Genomic DNA, 18,831 nt, shown 5'->3' on the forward strand with positions numbered 1-18,831 from the left:
TTCCCCAGGAACAGCTTGGCCAGGATGCTGCTGCACCCCTGCTGCCCTGTGGATGGATTCTCACCAGCTCTTTATCTTTGCTTCGTTGGTTACAATGGGAGCACGCAATGGCCTAGTGTAGGTCATGTGCAAAGGGACAGACAAGAGAGGTCTGGTCCATTGGGTTGCTATTACGCAGAATAGGGCTACTCCCTCCCTTCAAGACAATTGGTAGAATAACCCCCAAATGGTCAGGAAGGTCAGAGGCTTGATGAACAAGACTAAGGTCCACTACGGAGCCCACCTTGTCTTTAATTCAGTGTTGATTCCTTTCCCCTATCTTTATCATCTCTCTTATCCCCAAAGAATCTCGCCTGTCTCTTTTTTCAATGTCACAGGTTTCTTGGGTTTGTCCTACCCACCCTACTCACCGTTTTATTACTACAGAAAATCAATGTCATCTAGTGTTTCCATCACTTTGTGTGATCTGATGGCATTTTGTTACTTTACATCCTGTGGGATAGTTATGCTCATGGCTTATCCTGCCAGCACCCTGAGCGCCTCACGGGTAGAGCTGTATCATGAATCCTGGCCCCCTTCCCCCAGCAGCTCATGCAGAATCAGGCAAGCAGAGCTCAGCAGCTGAATTCATGCAGCTTCACGACTTTGCTGTCATCGAGCCCTAGGTGCCTTACAAAACTGTTAGATAAGCTGGGTCCATTATCAATCCTCAGTCCATTCTGAGATGTGATCATTCATCTATAACCTTTATTTCTGTCTTCTCTACCAAATGCATCCTATGTTGACTGGTTTTTAAAAAAACAGATTCTATGATGAAATTTTATCAAGAAAGAGCCTTTTGAAAAGTTAAGTCAATAATTCCCCACTCTGGCTAAACATAAGAATCACCCAGAGATTCTGATTTAATTAGTGTAGAGTGAGACACAGACGTGGCTGATGTTAAGAAAGCCCCCCGGCCCCAGGTGATTCTAATATGCAGCCGATGTGGCGAACCCCTGGACACAACACATTGTAGCCATTGCATTCTCCCCTCAAAAAATTCTTTGGGAGAGTCAGGCGTGGCATCTCTTTGCAGAAATTTCACTGCTTCTTACCTAAAAGGTTATGTATATTTGAATTTTTACAACTCTTTTTCATTTAAAGCCTGTCTATTTACTCAGAGCAGGAATGAGTGGGAATGCTCCAGCCTGTCATACTCCTAGAGTTGGACTGACTTCAGGAACTAGGTTGAGCCTCTGGCACCATGAGTACACGATATGGTGGCTTCCGTCTTTGGCCAGCCTTCCCACAGACACACCCTGGGATTCCTCCAGAGCCCTAAGAGCTGGGGTCAGACAGGGCCAAGTAAAGCAACTTGTTTATGTCCAGTTTGTCGATCGTGTAGAATGATCTGTTCACTTACCACTTTTAAAAAATATAAAAATATTATTCAGTCTATTTTCTGAATAATATATGAAATGTTGGTCCCCACATCTAGACAAATTATAAAAACTTCATTCCATCTCTCCTGCCTAAATCCTATCTCCTTCTTTCATTTGTCATCCATCCATCCACCCATTTAGGAAGCATTTCCCAAGGACAGGTTATGTTCCTGGCACAGTGCTAGGCAGAGCAAGGCTTATAGACACAACAGTGAACCACACAGCTCTGCTCCCAGCCCTAAAAGAACCTAATTGCTTTCTCTATTCGTATCAGACTGAAAATTTGCTAAATGTGCCAGTGGAGGTGGAAGTGAGGATTTATTTGTGTAGAGGTGTGTCAACAGTTCTTTTTAAATAAAAAGTGATTCTTTTCCGGCATACACCTGTTTGAGCCATCCCCCTCAAAGCTCTTTCCAAAATATTACATGGGGTGCGAACTACCCTGATTTCTCTCTTCAGTAACTACTGATTAAAATAATTACTTCCATCTCTCTGCTCTTAGTATTTTCTCCCAGCTCCCACTTGAGCTTCGGTCATTGAGGGACTCCACTCATTCATTGGCTGCTCTCTTCTCTTGAAGGACAGGATTTAAAGTCATTTGCAAGGGGCTAATTCTGTCTCATCTAATTCCGGTGGCCCCCTGACATCACTGAGGAGTGCACCCTAAAAACCTTTACAATCCCAAGTGTATTAATAAGGCCGTGTCTCAACAACGCTTTGGTTTTTTCCTCCCACATCTCATTTCCACAGTCATGACTTTCCTAGCACTCTCCACGCTCCACGAACTGATCAACATCTCAACTTTCAGTCCAGTTTTACCTCTCACTTGAGAGCCATTTTCCATAATGAGACCTAGTCTGCTTCCCTTCCTGAGAGGCAGGACTGTGTCCACGATGGAGGGCAGAGGACACTCAGGCTGACCCACTCCCAGGTGCTGAGTGGCCCACTAGGACTCACTCCCTAGTCACCAGCGCTGTCCCATCCCCATCTTCCCTGTACAGCTTGTGTCATGAGCTTCCAAGGTCCCTCATGAATATGTGAAACCATGACTATTAAATCCAGGAATCAGAGTTTGCTCTGTGGGATTACCCAGTTTTTTAGGCTTTTTGTTTTTTTTTAAACAGAGTCTTGTACTATTGCCCAGGCTGGTGTTCAGTGACACGATCTTGGCTCACTACAACCTCCACTTCCCGGGTTCTAGCGATTCTCTTGCCTCAGCCTCTTGAGTAGCTAGGACTACAGGCGTGCACCACCATGCCTGGCTTATTTTTGTATTTTTTGGTAGAGATGGGGTTTCACTGTGTTGGCCAGGCTGGTCTTGAACTCCTGACCTCAAGTGATCTGCCCACCACGGCCTCCCAAAGTGCTGGGATTACAGGCATGAGCTGGCCAGATTCCCTAGTCTTAACAACAATACTTATGGGATATTTTTCCTTCTTAGATTGCTCTTATTTTGCTAGTTAGCAAGCCCCAGGACTCCTAAGATATTTGGTCTTTTTTATTTGTAATAAACATCTGTTTCCTGGACTGTATACAAGTTTATCTTGAAACATTTTAATCTATTTCACCCCAACTAACACTGTGGTTTATACAATTCCTTTTCTAACTAAATAATACTGAGATTGACTATTTTGGCTTTTCCTATTAAATGTGGTGGATTTGTGGGGAGAAAATGTGTTCCTAAAATAAATGTTTTGATCTGTAAGGGTATGCCCATAAGGAGTGCGGAAGGGAGTTAAAATTTAATTAGCACCTGCTATGTGCCAGGTAAAATGTATTATAATTAGCACCTACTACGTGCTTTCATGGGCTATCTCAGAGCCACCACTGTATACAAGACTTTTAAGAATGCACATACACCTGAGAGCTGGGAGAAAATTCCTCTGTGGTTGGGATAAAAAGTAAAAAGATGTGGCCAGGCACAGTGGCTCACCCCTGTAATCCCAGCACTTTGGGAGGCTGAGGCAGGCGGATCACCTGAGGTCAGGAGTTCGAGACCAGCCTGGCTAACATGGTGAAACCCCGTTTCTACTAAAAATACAAAAAATTAACCAGGCATGGTGGCATGTGCCTGTAATCCCAGCTACTTGGGGGGCTGAGGACAGAGAATCGCTTGAACCCAGGAGGTGGAGGTTGCAGTGAGCCGAGATCATGCCATCGCACTCCAACTTGGTCAACAAGAGCGAAACTCCGTCTCAAAAAAAAAAAGAAAAAGTAAAAAGACGCTTCTTAGAGAAACTGAGTTGAGAAGCCAAATAATTAGAAATAGATCAGAGAAGCTGTAGGAAACCCAGACAGAAACAGATTAACTGACCAGCTGCAAATCAGTAGAAAGGAATCCAGGGCAGCCTGCAGCCATTGAAGATAATTGTTCTGGCAGAAAGCCCCCGAGAGAGAGAGGAGTGCGTTGGGGAGCAGCGTGTGAACGAGCGCCAAGGAGAGTAGGTCAGAGACCCGCCCTGTCTCAGTGTCCAGAGGTGATGCACGGGGCACACATACAGAAGAGGCCTTTCTTCAGGCCCAGGAAAGCTCAGAGATGCGCTGGCTCAGAACTGAAGCCACAGGTAAGACAGGAAGCTGAGGTGAATAGGTTATCAGGGTGGCAGGTTGTGTCAAGTGACCAAGGTAAAGAGACTCTGCACTTGCACCTCCCAACCAGTGTAGGTTGCACCCTCCCCTTCTCCAGCCACTGCCAGTAAAAACATCTGTGGCCCAATCTGCTGCCTGAGCATGGTACCTGCTCCTGCAGCGGCAGCGGAGTCAGTCCCAAGGAGCGACACCAGGGAGCAGGAAAGCACAAAAGGTGTGGGAGGAAACTCCTGTGTGGTCCCCTTTAGGGAGTGGGTAGTGGGAACCAGAAGACCCAGGTGCTGCTATTTTGAAGTCATCAGGGTCGGTTCCATCACGGCTCACTGACTTGCTGCACCTGCCCATTTCTACTGAGAACCAAGAGCAGTAGCTTTGTTCCTTTATAGGCTTTACAATGGCCTATTCCAGGGAACGGTCTCTTGTCCTCTCCAAAAACTACATCTCCACCTTTCATCCCAGTGTGTGCATAATTACATTCCCAAGTGTCATTGCTGGGCCTGGTGCCGCAGGTGCCCCCAGCTGGCTAAGTGCTTGCCTACCTGCTCACTGTCGGGATAGGTGGCATTCCAAAGGAGGCTCCCCCGGTTCGTGTGCCTATTATTAGGTGTGGAATTTCCACCCACAAAGGCTCTCAGATGCTGTGTCTAGGTTGTTTTTACCCTAGTGCTGTTTGTGGCCTTAGATACAAAGCTGCCTGCCCTCCCATATGCCTACTCTGGGCATTCCTTTGAAAAGCAGGGGAAGGAGAGGAAGGAGGAGCCGCGGCCCAGGGGATAATCAGATCAGAGTCTCTAAAGGGTGGAAGGACCTCTGTGAAGGAAAGCACGAGAAAGGAACTTTAGAAGCAGGCAGAGCTGGCCAGCCACTGGCAAGCTGCAGACGAGCAGGAAGCATTTCCCCCGGTTAAACCAGCCTCACCCAGGCTGCTCCCTCAGGCCTTCAATTCCTGTCATGCAGCCAAGCTTTTCATTCCGCAGCTAGAGAACAGGCTCTTGGGAGTGAAACTCCAGACGGAAGCGTGCATGTAGATACAAAGGAGGGCTATAGACTCCTGCCTCGAGAGCACACCTTGCCGCCTGGGGGTCTGTGACCTTGGGTGCTGAAAGGTGGGTATCAGTTCTCTCACTACCTGAACTGCACCGCCTTTCAAAAAACCTGCTTTTATACTAAGGTCAAACCTCTTGAAAACAAATAATCACCTTTGCATGGGTGCCTACAAGCCTTAAAAAGAAACCTGTGCTAATGTGAAAACCAAGCTCAAACGTATCTCTCAAAAGAAAATTCAGAGTTTCCTGGCCCAGGTTGCCCCAGGCACTGGCCCTCCACGAAGATCAGCAGGGCTGCTGTGCAAAGCCTCACACCAAGAGAAAATGGTACTCCATCCTCAAACATAGGGGCTCACGCCTGTAACCCCAGCACTTTGGAAGGCTGAGGTGGGAGGATCACTTAAAGCCAGGAGTTTGAGACCAGCCTGGGCAACATGGTAAAACCCTGTCTCTACAAAAAAATTGAAAAAAAAATTAGCTAGGTGTAGTGGTGCATGTCTGTAGTCCTGGCTACTTGGGAGGCTGAGGTGGGAGAATCACTTGAGCCCTGGAAGTTGATGCCCTCATGAGCCATGTTCATGTCACTGTACTCTAGCCTGGGTGACAGAGTGAGACCCTGTCTTTAAAAAGTTAAAATATTAAGTTAAATTTAAAAATACATAAAATATAAGCAGCGATACTCAGGAGTTAACAGAAAAACTCCCTAACCAACTACATTTCTCCGAAAAATGATGGGAATCTCAGGGTTTACTTTTTCTCCAAGAACTTAAAGGAGGGTAGGAGTTTTTGGGGATTTCCAGAAAAATATCTGGAAATCTTATGTGGATTCTAGGATGCCAAATAAATGTCCTTGATGTCACATGACCTCCAGCCTGCTAACAGAGGAACGCCAGGAATTCATTAATCCTCTCCTGGCAGGGTGCGGACTCTAGAAACAAAGATGTTGCAGCCAAATCAACCCGCAGTGTCTGAGATTCTCAGGAAAGCAAAAGGGGTCAAGGACCTCAGAGACAAGGAGGGCCTTGGCCCTCACCCTGGCGCTGGGCTTCCTCCCTCTCCCTCCACCTCTGTCTGTTCCCAGCCTCTTTCTCCACTTGCCACTTCTGAACAGCACATTCTATTCATCATGCAAGGTGAAGCTATTAGCAAAAGTGAGGCACTTGCTTAGCTGGGAATTTGGGGTGAACAAATTCTTCTGTTTCTGTCCTGATTTTTGACAGGAAGAGATGTCACCATTATCTAGCCCCTCATGTTTGTGAATCTCTCTGGGCATCGTTATCTGTTTCTCGAAATCCCTAAGCAGAGCCTGTACCTTTTCTACCATCTCTCTTCCCCATCACAACCCAACACTTCATTCCTGGGCTAGAGACTCTAGGGAGGCTGGGCGCGGTGGCTCAAGGCCTGTAATCCCAGCACTTTGGGAGGCCAAGGCGGGAGGATCACTTGAGGCCAGGTGTTTATGACCAGGCTGGGCAACACAGTGAGACCTCATCTCTACCAAAAAATTAAAAACAAATTAGCCCTGCATGATGGCATGCCCCTGTAGTCCCAGCTACCTGGGAGTCTGAGACAGGAGAATTGCTTGCGCCTGGAAGGTTGAGGCTACAGTGAGCTGAGACTGCAACACTGCACACCAGCCTGGGCAACAAAGTGAGACCCTGTCTCAAAAAATAAATTAAATTTTTAAACGACTATATGGATTCCCAGACAGTACTGCAAGGGGAAGGTGGCCATTTGTTGGTGAAAACAAACAAATGACTCCAGCAGACTGAGCCCTTCGAGGAGCGCAAGCCTTACTCACCTTTTCCGCTATCAGGAAGTCATAGCGAAGGGCCTCTCGCGTGCAGATGGCGCCCAGGAGGAAAACGAAGACAATGTACAGAAACCACCTGAAAACCCAAGAGCAGAACAGAGCTGCCCCCCACTCACCTCACCCAGCCCCATCCAGTCCCCCGACTCAACCTTCTGTTTCCAAAGGGAACCTGTCTCAGAATGAGAGAAAGGCCAGTCATGAAGCTTCCCCAGCTGGCTTGGGAGGACACTTTTTGTACTATTTCTCTTCTGGCATATTTCTTACCAAAAAAGGAGTACCATTGTTTTGTTTATTTTTTTACTTTTAAATGTATATAAAAATATGGAATGCTTCATGAATTTGCATGTCATCCTTGCGCACGGGCCACACAAATCTCTGTATTGTTTTAATTTTAGTATATGTATTGCTGAAGTGAGCACTGTTTTTTCTCTTTCTTACATTAAAAAAGAAAACTACACAACGGGCATTCTGAGTAGGGAAGCGGGAGGCCCAGTTGCCTCTAGGTTGTCAGGATTCAGGCCAGGGCTGCCCCCCAGCCTCACATCCCAGCCTCCTCCAGCAAAAGAACAGGCTGATGATCCTTCAGGCCTCTAAGTCCTGCTGGTCTGTTATCTTTAGATCAGATAATAAAGAGGGAAACTAAAGTCAAAAGGCAGAGAGCAGAGGCCTGGCTCTGTCCCCAAGATGCCCTGTAACCTTGAACAAGACCCAGGTTCCTGTGGTCTCCTCACTCCCATCTGGGTAGTAAGACGATGGGCCAAGGGTTCATCCTGGAACCTCCCAGCTGGGACCAGAAACAAGACAGGGTCCTCATACAGAAGCCTCTTTCTTTTATTTCCTTCCCAACACTCAATTCTATCTCTGTTGTCTTCATTTTCTTCCCAATGGTATTGCCTTGTTTTGCACAAAATACCCTGATGCTGTATTCCAGGCTGATAGCAAAGGTGTCACTGCAATAAGCTAAGAGCAAATTCAGTGTTTGTGAAACAGATACATTAATATTTTCTAAATACTGTGGTTACAATAACACAGGCCCTTTTAACTTCTCAAGTCATTGTCTCTGGTCTCTGATCTCATTGCCTCTTCACACCCACCCAATGAAGGGCAGAGAAGCTTCTTCCTGTGTTACAGAGAGAAACAATATTCTAAAAAGTCAGAAATAGACCCAAAGTCACCCAGCCTGCTTGTGTGGGTGGCACAGTGTGAACTAAAACCCCAGAGGCCTGATGGCCTGGGGGAGTAGGAGGGGAGGCTCACTGGGGGAAGAAGGAGAGCTGGGTGCTGAGCTTCCACTGTGTGCCTTCTACTCTCTCCCCCACAGTCGATGAAGCACATATACTGTCATCATCCCCATTTCACAGGAAAGGAAATGGAGGCTCAGAGAACTCAGTAAATTATCCAGAGTCACGCAGCCAATCAACGGCAGAGCTGAGAGGCAAACCAGAATTTGTCTGACTGCAAAACTCTTCATCTTTATGCTCCCTTCAGGGATCCTGGAAACTTGGTGGTTAAAAAAGTCCCCAAGTTCAAAATGGAGGTTGAGGAGGGACGGGGGCGGGAGGCCGAGGAAAGGAAAGAAAGGATTTGATCTGTGATCTGGGTCCTGACACTCCTCCTCGGCAGCATTCCCAGGCAGGGTGCATGAAAGGGCAGTGTCTGAACCCACCAGACGTGAATTTTCCAGCCCACCGAGTGTTAAAAGAAGGATCGGAATACGAAATAGATTGGTCACAGTCGGGGCACTCTCAGAACAAAAGGGGCAATCCCTCTTCTGCCTGGGGTTCTCTCTCCCACTCTCCAGCTCGGACTGATTGCCATGAGGGGAACTTACGAGATGCCAACAGCTGCCAGGGAGCCCAGGGGGATGCTGGCGGCAGGCTCCCTGAGGTCGCCCCCCATGTTGAAACCGGCCATGACTCCTGAAAGACACCCAGATGGGGAATGGGGTGAGCAGCCTTCTCCACGCATCACCTTCCCCAGGGCTGCCCCTTCCTCTCCTCCCGGACCCTCTCCTGGAAGCTGTCCCACAGCAAGCCCTCCAGCTGCAGCTCTGCGCACAGGCTGCTTTTCCATCTCCCCTGGCAACTAGGGAGGCATCCCTGTGGCGTGAAAGGGACCTTTGTGGGTTGGAGGAGACTCAGGAGGTCGGCTCCAAAAGCATCCTACCGCTCAGCGCAAAGCAACCAGGGGGAGGAAGGCGGCTTGCAGGGCACACAGAGGTCCTGCGCTGCGTGCTGAGCTGGGACAATGCCCTGGAGAGGCTCAGCGTTACAAAGGTCTGGCAGCCTCCTGCTCAGTGGCTTTCCCTGCCTCTGCTGCCCGCTGATTCCATGGGAGCTTCCTGTGTCCTTGGGGTCAGGTACCATCCTCCAAGCCCCTGAGCTACCAAAGGGTTTGAAATAAACTCCAGAAAAACCAATCCTGATGCCACTGACATGGAGTCACAAGCTCCTTTTCATCATCACCTCTCTTCTGCAAGAACACTAATGACAATGAATGAATCCATAAGGGACCCACAGCACTGTGCTGCATGGTGAGGTGGGGGTGTTGCCTCTTCCCTTACAAACAAATATATGAAAACAACAAGACAGGGTGTTCTGAACATCGGATGAGGATCCAGCCCACAAGTGCCATAACAACTCAGTGTGATGGGCTGCCCTGTTCAGGAAAGCCCCGTAGAGGGGGTGCAGCTTGAATGTGGCCTTGAAAGAGGGATTCGAACGGGCTTAGGGACGGGAATGAATCCAACACCATGATTTGCGAACACTTTCAACCTGCCTGGGCCTGTGTCAAGTGCTTTACAGGCACTTTTTTATCCTGTTTAATTCTCATAACAACCTCATCAGAAAAGTAGAATTATTTCCTCATATTATAGAAAAGTGCTCAAAGAGGTTAATTAAAACAGTCTAAGGTCACACATTTAATAAGTGGCAAAGCTAAGATTCAACCCTGGTCTGTCTGACTCTGAAAATTATGCTCTCAATGTCTCTGCCATAATGCTTCACAGAATCCAAGTGAAGAGCAGTGAAGTGACAGTTTGGAACCAGAAAGTGAAAGTAGGGGAGTGTATTTCAGAGAGAACCCTGAATGCTGGCCTGTGGATGGGGGTGCATATACTGTCACCCAGCAACTCCGTTATGAGGACTTTACCCAAAGTAGATAGTCAAGGCTATGAGGGAAGATTTAGCCCAACATTTTTATAAATGCTTGTTTAGAATAGTGGAAATTAGAAACAACCTAACATCTAAAAATAGAGGATGGGCTAAATAAGTGATATAGCTTTCAATAAATACTAGGTCTCAGAATATTGTAAGGGATATGTTGTGACATGGAAAGATGTTTAGAAGCTTTTGCTTAGTTTTAAGAAGCATATTAGAAAACAGAACACATCTGGTGTGATCCCATTGTTATAAAAATATATAGAAAAAGGAACTAGAACATGTTTTAAAACATTAACAATGTAATTTCTGGGTGATAAAAGAACAGGTCATTTTTATTTGACTGTTTATATTTTCTCACTTTTCTACAATGATCATTTTGAAACACGTGAAAACTAACTTCTAAGGTTTTGTTGTTGTTGTTGTTTTTTAACGGCATGTTAGGCACATTTTCTTTCCTCTCATTCCCTCCTCTCCAAGATCCTATTAAAAGCATAGTAAATCACGCCTGTAATCCCAGCACTTTGGGAGGCCAAGACAGGCGGATCACGAGGTCAGGAGATCGAGACCATCCTGGCTAACATGGTGAAATCCCGTCTCTACCAAAAATACAAAAAAATTAGCCGGGCGTAGTGATGGGCACCTGTAGTTCTGCCTACTAGGGAGGCTGAGGCAGGAGAATGGTGTGAACCCGGGAGGCGGAGCTTGCAGTGAGCCGAGATGGCGCCACTGCACTCTAGTCTGTGTGACAGAGCAAGACTCCATCTCAAAAAAAAAAGAAAGCATAGTAAACGGGAAAGTGGATAAATTCCTGTAAGTAAAGAGAAGTTGGGAGGGGACCCTAAGTAGATGAAAGGTTCACATAAATGTCTGGAACATAGAACAGAAAATGGAGAACATAACACAGAGGAAAAGAGAAGGAAAGAAAGCCTCGGAATGCTTCTCTACAAGATCTGAATACACCGAGGAAAACCAGGGCTGGACGTTTGCACCCCAAATGAAGCCCTGCTCAAGAATCAACAGCACTCACAAACTTCTCATCAAGGTAGGGCCCCAGCAGGGAGACAGACCTAAACACATGGCAGCTGGGGAAATCCATGCCCACAACCAAGGTCGCCCAATGTGTGAGGAAAACCAGCAACAAATAAACAAATACATGCATAAATAGAAACAGAACCACCCAGGCTGGAAGAAACATATAAATCAGGATACAGAGAGAATTTGGAAGAAAACACTGATTAGTAGCTCCAGATACATCCAAGAAGAATATTCTATCTATAAAACAAGGTGCTGTGAAAAAAAAAAAAAAAAAAATCCAAGAACAAGAAAGAACTTTTGGAAATTAAAAATATGATCACGAAAATTAAAAATGTAATAGATTTAAGGGCCAGGCATGGTGGTTCATGCCTGTACTCCCGGCGCTTTGGGAGGTCAATGCAGAAGGATCACTTGAGGCCGGGTGTAATGGCTCACATCTGTAATCCCAGCATTCTGGGAGGCCAAGGCAGGCAGATCTTATGAGGTCAGGAGTTCAAGACCAGCCTGACCAACGTAGTGAAACTCTGTCTCTACTAAAAATGCAAAAATTAGGCAGGTGTGGTGGTGCATGCCTGTAATCCCAGCTACTTGGGAGGCTGTGGTGGGAGGATCACTTGAGTCCAGGAGGTAGAAGTTGCAGTGAGCGGAGATCATGCCACTCACTCCAGCCTGGGTGACAGAGCTCCTTCAGATAAGAGTTCAGAAAATTTACTTCCCCCATATTGTTTCCAAGGAAGATACTAAAGTATGTATTCCAGCAAAATGAGGATGTAAACCATGAAGAAGGAAAACATGAGATTCAGATATCAGTGGTGATAACTGAGGAATGGCGTTAAGTTCCAGAATAAGGGTTGCACAGCAGAGAAACTGCCAGGGATTAAAGCAAAAACTGGAGGCTCCTGGAGGGATGCCTCTGGAGAGGAAATGCTTCCAGCACAATGGGCAATAAAATTAAACTGAATGATTTTAAGGATATACTGACTGCACATTTTGGCAACAAAAAGAAGAGTTATTAAGACTAACTTTCAGGGATCATTTCTATAGTTTGTTATTAGAGAAGTTTCTCTGAACGTGTAGAGCACCGTTGACATTCCCTTTTGCTGAACTACTTCAAATATCACAAAACAGTCATTTAATACAGCAAAGCCAAATATATTTATTAGAACTCACTGCAGTGAGGTAGACCACCACCTTGCCAGGGTATCAGCTGTACCTCCCAAGGGAGAGTGCATGTTCACAGGATGTTGGGGTCTAAGGTATTTCATGATGGAAGGAGGATAGAGATTGGGTAAAATTTGTGATATGGTAGTTTAGTATTGGTGGACAGAATAAGGTGAGTATCTTATGGGAAGAATTGATTAACTATTATTTGACAGGTGAGCTCTTTGTCCAAGAAATCAAACTACTGAATCAGATAAATTGATTTTCATTAATATCTTGAAGCAAACAATATTTAGTGGTTTATAGTCTTTATCTTTCCTGGGTAAAGTTTTCATGGAAGAACTAAATCATGTTAATACAGGTTATCTCAGTTTGCATTTTTCATTTTGATATACATTTAGTTTACTCTTTTTACAGAGATTCAGAGTTGTGAGTCCAAACTGTTACCACAGTATAGGTAAGCCTATGAGCATTGGAGAAATTTATATTGTTAGATATAGTCTACTGTGTTCAGCAAAAAGGGTTGTGGAAGGGTTACAGTTAGTAGAAGATGGGAAAGATGGGGAAAAGGTATACCATTAAATCTGTGGTGGTGAACTCTTGGCTGTGTTCGAGGTGGAGTGATTTTTACCACTCAGAATCATCTTTAGAATATGATATACCAGGATTTTATCTTCAGGTCCACATTTTATAGAGTGCTGTCCTGATGTGGGGCCAGAGAACTTACTCTGAGAAGGAAGCAAAATTTGCTAGCAAAATACTCAATGCTCTTAGAAGAAATGTTAATGACAAAACCTTTGTGTAGGCAAGAGGCAAGGTAGTTGTGACCATATATATCTACATGAAAAGAACGATGTCTATGCTTATTTATTTTCAATTAATAAATCATTTTGGCTGCTAAAAGAGTTATTGAAACTCCAGGAGAAGTGAACAAGAAAGTTAAGGATTACAAATAGCTAGAAGGGGGATATTGAATGTCTCCTATACAAAGAAATGGTAAATGTTTGAGATGATATGCTAATTACTCTGATCTGATCACTATACATTATATGTATCACTACATATCCCAAAAATATGTGCCATTATGTGTCAATTTTAAAATTTTTAATTAAAAGTTAAAAAATAAATTAAAAAATAAAAATTTAATTTAAAAATTAAAGTTAAGGTCTAAATATGAAGCAAACCAAAATGTGACATGATTTTAAACAACTAATAAAATGTTAGAAAAATTCTCCCATTTGACCATGGTATAGGAACTTTCTCTCCTAAATGACACAAGGGCTATATGAGAATCACAGTGAAGAAAATGAAATTCCAGCCCAACACTTTGCTCTTCAGGGAGCAACAGCTGCACAGTCATAATCGTGTATTTGCTTATTGTTCTTTAACTTCTAAAATTGGCCTATAGGCAGAGCACAGAGGACGTAACTATTAATATGGTTTAGATCTGTGTCCCCGCCTAAATCTCATGTTCAATTGTAATCCCCAATGCTGGAGGTGGGGCCTGGTGGGAGGTGATGGGATCTTGAGGGTGAATCCTTCATGAATGGTTTAGCACCTTTAACACTATCCCTTTTGTGCTGTTCTTGTGATAGAGTTCTCACAAGATCTGGTTGTCTAAAAGTGTGTGGCACCTCGCCCTCTCTCTGGGTCCTGCTCCTGCCATATGAAGACACCTGCTCCCCCTTCGCCTTCTGCCATGAGTAAAAGCTCCCTGAGTCCTCCGTAGAAGCAGATGCTGCCATGCTTCCTGTACCGCCTGCAGAACCATGAGCCAATTAAACCTCCTCTTTATATATTATCCAGTCTCAGGCATTTCTTTATAGCAGTGCCAGAATGAACTAATGCAACTATAGTTATGAAACAGAATATGAATATTATCTATCTTGACAATGTAAAAGAAGGTTATAGCTAACTGATATTAGGAAGTGAAAAGAGGAAAGAGAAGGAAAGGGAAGAGAAAAAGCACTAATATTTTCATCATAGTAATGTAGAAAACAAAAATATATAAGTCTCATGTTCATTCACTAGGCCTGACTTGAATGTTACAAGCTTCAATTAGTTTAATAAGCAAATTTAAAAGGTAATCTAAGCCATGCCTTTTGAGCTACCTGTTAAATGTGGTAGGTAGCTATGGAAAAACCTAGCAAATATTTACATAGCAGTTGCAATAAATTTTAAGTTAATTATTTTGTATCTTGTTATCATAAAGTTGAGTTTCTCAGTGTTTGCTACGCAGAGCAAAGAAATGTCAAATATATGAAGCAGTTTGTTTTCATAGTTCCAAAGATAGTTGACTTGAAACCTTAAGGCAAAAAATATTTTTAATAAGTGTGTGTGTGTTTGTATGTGCGCGTGTGTGTATGAGAGAAACTATTTGTTCAGTTAAAGTTTTAAACTACATTTTTCATAGGATTTTGCCCACTCGCCTGCTAATAATCAACTTGCTATCTATAGTTTTCCTGATAATGCTCTAAAAATTCAAGTACAAAAGGATTATGTAGATTCCCTTAAAATTAGGACAATAACTAAAGCATTCCTTATAAAAATAAAGATACACATAAAATAAATATAATTCTAATACATTAATCTTAAAACACAACACAGAATCTCAATTTCCCACACCAACAGCAAGAACTGAAGGGATGTAACCTAAAACTGATAGAATAGCAGAGATTTAAGTATATTCTTTAAAATTATCAATGTAATCATCAAAATAAGTATAACTACAAACATAACTATCAAACATGGGAAAGTGGATGAGGGAGCTAACTCTCATATTTCCTAGCATAAAGTCAACAGACGATGTCTGACTTTGATTAACCAAATTATAGGTATGCTTACGTTGCATGGTTATACACAGCTCTCAAAGTACTAAAAATGATTAAAGTGGTTGTCCCTGTGGAGGAGTATTGGGGATAGCGAAAGGTGGGGTGGGAGACTATTGCTTTGTATTTCAAGCCCCTGTGCTGTTTTATTTTGTATCATGTACAGGTCTTATTTGGATTAAAAAAAAAAAAAGGAATATCCAGGATCTGCTGTATTCCTCTGTTCTCTCCCTGCTAATAAAGACATACCTGAGACTGGGTAATTTATAAAGGAAAGAGCTTTAATTGACTCACAGTTCCACATGGCTGAGGAGGCACCACAATCATGGCAGAAGGTGAAGGAGGAGCAAAGTCACGTCTTGAATGGCGGCAGGCAAGAGAGAGCTTGTGTAGGGGAACTCCCATTTATAAAACCATCAGATCTCGTGAGACTTATTCACTGCCATGGGAACAGCATGGGAAAGACTCACCCTCATGATTCAATTCCCTCACACCAGGTCCCTCACACAACACGTGGGAATTGTTACAATTCAAGGTGAGATTTGGGTGGAGACACAGAGCCTAACCATATCATGACATAGTGCTCTTTATTCCTCGCCATTGTTGTACCTCCTACAGTTTGTCAGGTCATTTTGTACACCTTCCTTCAGATCATTTATACAGAAGTTAACCCATGAAGACCCCTGAGAACACTACAGCGATACATGCTTCTGTGGAAGAAAGTGACTGATTGATCCTAACTGCTTCCTGCTTCCAAACACATACTGTCTCCATAACAAACCCCCTATCCTCCTTCCCCAGGTTCTGTGTAGGCTTCCTGATGTGCAGTACATTAGGATGCTGGTCAGTGGGAGGAGAAAGGACTGACTGTAACACGGGAATGAGCCAGGCCCAGATATGGCCAGAAAGCTGGCTTTTGAGACAAAACAGAGAAGCCAGAAAGTAGATCGTATCACAGACACAAAGAGTCACAGACAAGGAGATGCAGGCAACTCGGACTGCAGACAAGAAGTCTCATGGGTGATTCCTGCTGGGGCAATGTGGGTGGTTCCCATGGCAAAGTGTACATTTGTGTTTTTTTGTTTGTTTGTTTGGATTTTTTTTTGAGATGGAGTCTCCCTCTGTCACCCAAGTTGGAGTGCAATGGCGCAATCTTGGCTTACTGCAATCTCCGCCTCCTGGGTTCAAGTGATTCTCCTGCCTCAGCCTCCCAAGTAGTTGGGATTACAGGCACCTGCCACCATGTCTGGCTAATTTTTGTATTTTTAGTAGAGATGGGTTCACCATGTTGGCCAGGCTGGTCTCAAACTCCTGACCTCAGGTGATCCGACTGCCTCGGCCTCCAAAGTGTTGGGATTACAGGCATGAGCCACCGTGCCCGGCCTGCACATTTGTTATAGGGGCTCACACACTGTTACTGTCATTTCCAAAATTCTACCTCTGTGTTACCACATAATTCTTGGGCAATGTTCTCTAGCTTCGGTGAATTATAAATGTCTGATTCGCTAGTTAGAGCTAGAAAAAGTATTTTGACTTAGTATTTTTTTTCCCATCTGTGTTAAGTGTTACAGAAATTCTCTAGTTTGCTTTCCTTTTGCATCCAGTGCAATTTTAAAACACTATCGTTAAGGTTAGAGTTACATTTAGGGTTGGCGTAATAGAACAAATACTATTTCCCAGAGCATTAGTGCCCAGGTGTTTTACAAATATTACATTTTTTAAAAAGTTCCACAATGGAAAACAAGGTTGGGAAAACCTTCATTAGAGAGGTTTTCAGTGCTGGGCTACTGTAGTGCTTATGATATGCTAATATTCACTGTCTATCTCTAAGAACAGCATACAGTGTTTCACAAAACTTATTTGGCATTGAACCCCTTTTTTTTTTTTCAAAGAAATGAAACACTGTGTTCATTATTAAAGTTCCACAGAGCACAGTTTGGGAAACACTCAGTGCCCATTTTATAATTACTATTTGGTCTTGACACTTTTCTTGGTGGGCTTCCAAAAATTGTTTATATTTGGCTATTTAGGGCTGGATGTAGTGGCTCGTGCCTGTAATCCCAGCACTTTGGGAGGCTAAGGTGGGTGGATCACCTGATGTCAGGAGTTTGAGACCAGTGTGACCAACATTGTGAAACCCCGTATCTACTAAAAATACAAAAACTTAGCCAGGCACGGTGGCATGCACCTGTAGTCCCAGCTACTTGGGAGGCTAATGCAGGAGAATCACTTGAACCTGGGTAGGTTGCAGTGAGCCGAGATCACGCCACTGCACTCCAGCCTGGGCGACAGAGCAAGACTCCGTCTCAAAAACAATAAAAATAAAAAATAAAACGGCTATTTAGAATCATGATTCTTAAGGCTAGATGGTACCCTAGCGATCATCTACTCCAACCTTTTATTTCACAGATGAAGCAACGGAGGCCCAAAGAAGGGAAGCCATTTGATTCAAGTGTTCCAAGCTAATTGCTAACAGAACCAGCACTAATCCTCAAGTTTCCTGATTCCAAATCAGTGTTCTTTCCACTACATCACACAGCCTCTCCATTTCTTCCTAACACCCCTGCTCTTTGTAGATTTCCCCTTCTGAAACAGTAATTGCATGATTAATGTGGGGTTACATCCCCACCACAAGGCTGAGCTTATCAGTTACAATCGGCACAGCGTATTGATTTCCCCACAGGCGCTTGCATCACCAGTTCCTCATCTCTAGACCATGCTGGATTGATGGCATTTCTGAGTTTTCAACGCCAGTTCCAGGAAGCAGTTAATTGCTTTACCCAAAAATGTTTTTTCTCCCTGCATCACAACGATGATCTGTCTGGTCTGCACACTGTTACCATGTGACTTACGTAAACAGCTTCCTTAATACGGGGAAAGCCTTCTGGCTTGGTCTTCCACACCAGTCCTGGGGCCTTCAGGCACAGCTTTATGATCTCAGCTGTAATATGCAAGTCTGATGGTGTCAGCCATCACTTGACCAGCTTCGGTTTATGAGGCTACACCTCGAGTGGCATCCGTAGCCACCTAGACATTGACATTACGCCTACACTTTCGATGGATGGTGAACAGGGGGCTTGGGGTCAGCGCCTAGTTCCGTTGTCTGGTCTCACAGAAGACACAGATGGCCAGAAGATGAATCAACCCCTTACAGCTCTCAAATATACATCCTTGGGTAAAATAACCAGTGTAAATGTCAATGAACACTTACCAACATTTGCCAGTGGGCAGCTCATCTCTTTTCTTCCCTGCCCCCTGAATCACCCAATGGCACACATAGACCAAAGTCCTTACTTATCACCAATTACCACAAGCCCACTTCCCACTCCAATTCCCTTTTCTGTTCCTGAAAATGAAGATTCGTAGGAAAAGAAAAGCCCAACAGTTTTTCTAGGCTTTTCAGGTTCCTGTTAGTTCACAAAGGACAACTGACTCTTTCTCAAGGAACTTCCAAGCTTCCTCCTGGGGACTTTTCAATCTAAATCTGTGTCCTGAGAAACTCTTCAACTTTTTATTTCCATTTATAGCTAATTGTTTCTCTGCTGCCTGTTTTCTAAGTTCGTAACTTTATTTTTCTTTCTTATGAAGGCAGACTACACATGCACTAACGTGCCCAAGTCTCATCTGCTGCCTTCTTTTTTTTTAACTGAAAAAACAAAAGGGATCTATTACTGTCTGGAGGCAATGTGGCTCCAAGCCCTGCTTTCCTCACCTGTAAATGGGGATTATACTATTTGCTTTGCAGGGCTGTGGTGAAGTTGGAACAGATATTCACAA

General features: G+C 44.2%; 1 protein-coding gene, 1 non-coding gene and 1 pseudogene across 2 annotated transcripts in view; 1 reads left to right on the forward strand and 2 right to left on the reverse strand.

Moving 5' to 3' along the window:
• SLC12A8 (solute carrier family 12 member 8) overlaps positions 1-18,831 on the reverse strand; it is a 127,488-nt gene that overhangs the window by 31,122 nt on the left and 77,535 nt on the right. Inside the window, exons 7-8 of the mRNA XM_025376334.1 lie at positions 8,701-8,788; positions 6,858-6,945 (exon numbers count right to left, since the gene is read on the reverse strand). Of these exons, the coding sequence (XP_025232119.1) occupies positions 6,858-6,945; positions 8,701-8,788 (176 nt within the window). The remainder of the gene's footprint in view (positions 1-6,857; positions 6,946-8,700; positions 8,789-18,831) is intronic.
• Positions 7,185-7,288, reverse strand: LOC112619844. The gene has a single exon (XR_003118344.1). It is a non-coding gene; the product is annotated as a U6 spliceosomal RNA (small nuclear RNA).
• On the forward strand, positions 12,079-12,151 carry LOC112620003 (annotated as a pseudogene).

This window comes from Theropithecus gelada, chromosome 2 (assembly GCF_003255815.1).
Source record: "Theropithecus gelada isolate Dixy chromosome 2, Tgel_1.0, whole genome shotgun sequence".
In the NCBI taxonomy this organism is placed as follows: domain Eukaryota; kingdom Metazoa; phylum Chordata; class Mammalia; order Primates; family Cercopithecidae; genus Theropithecus; species Theropithecus gelada.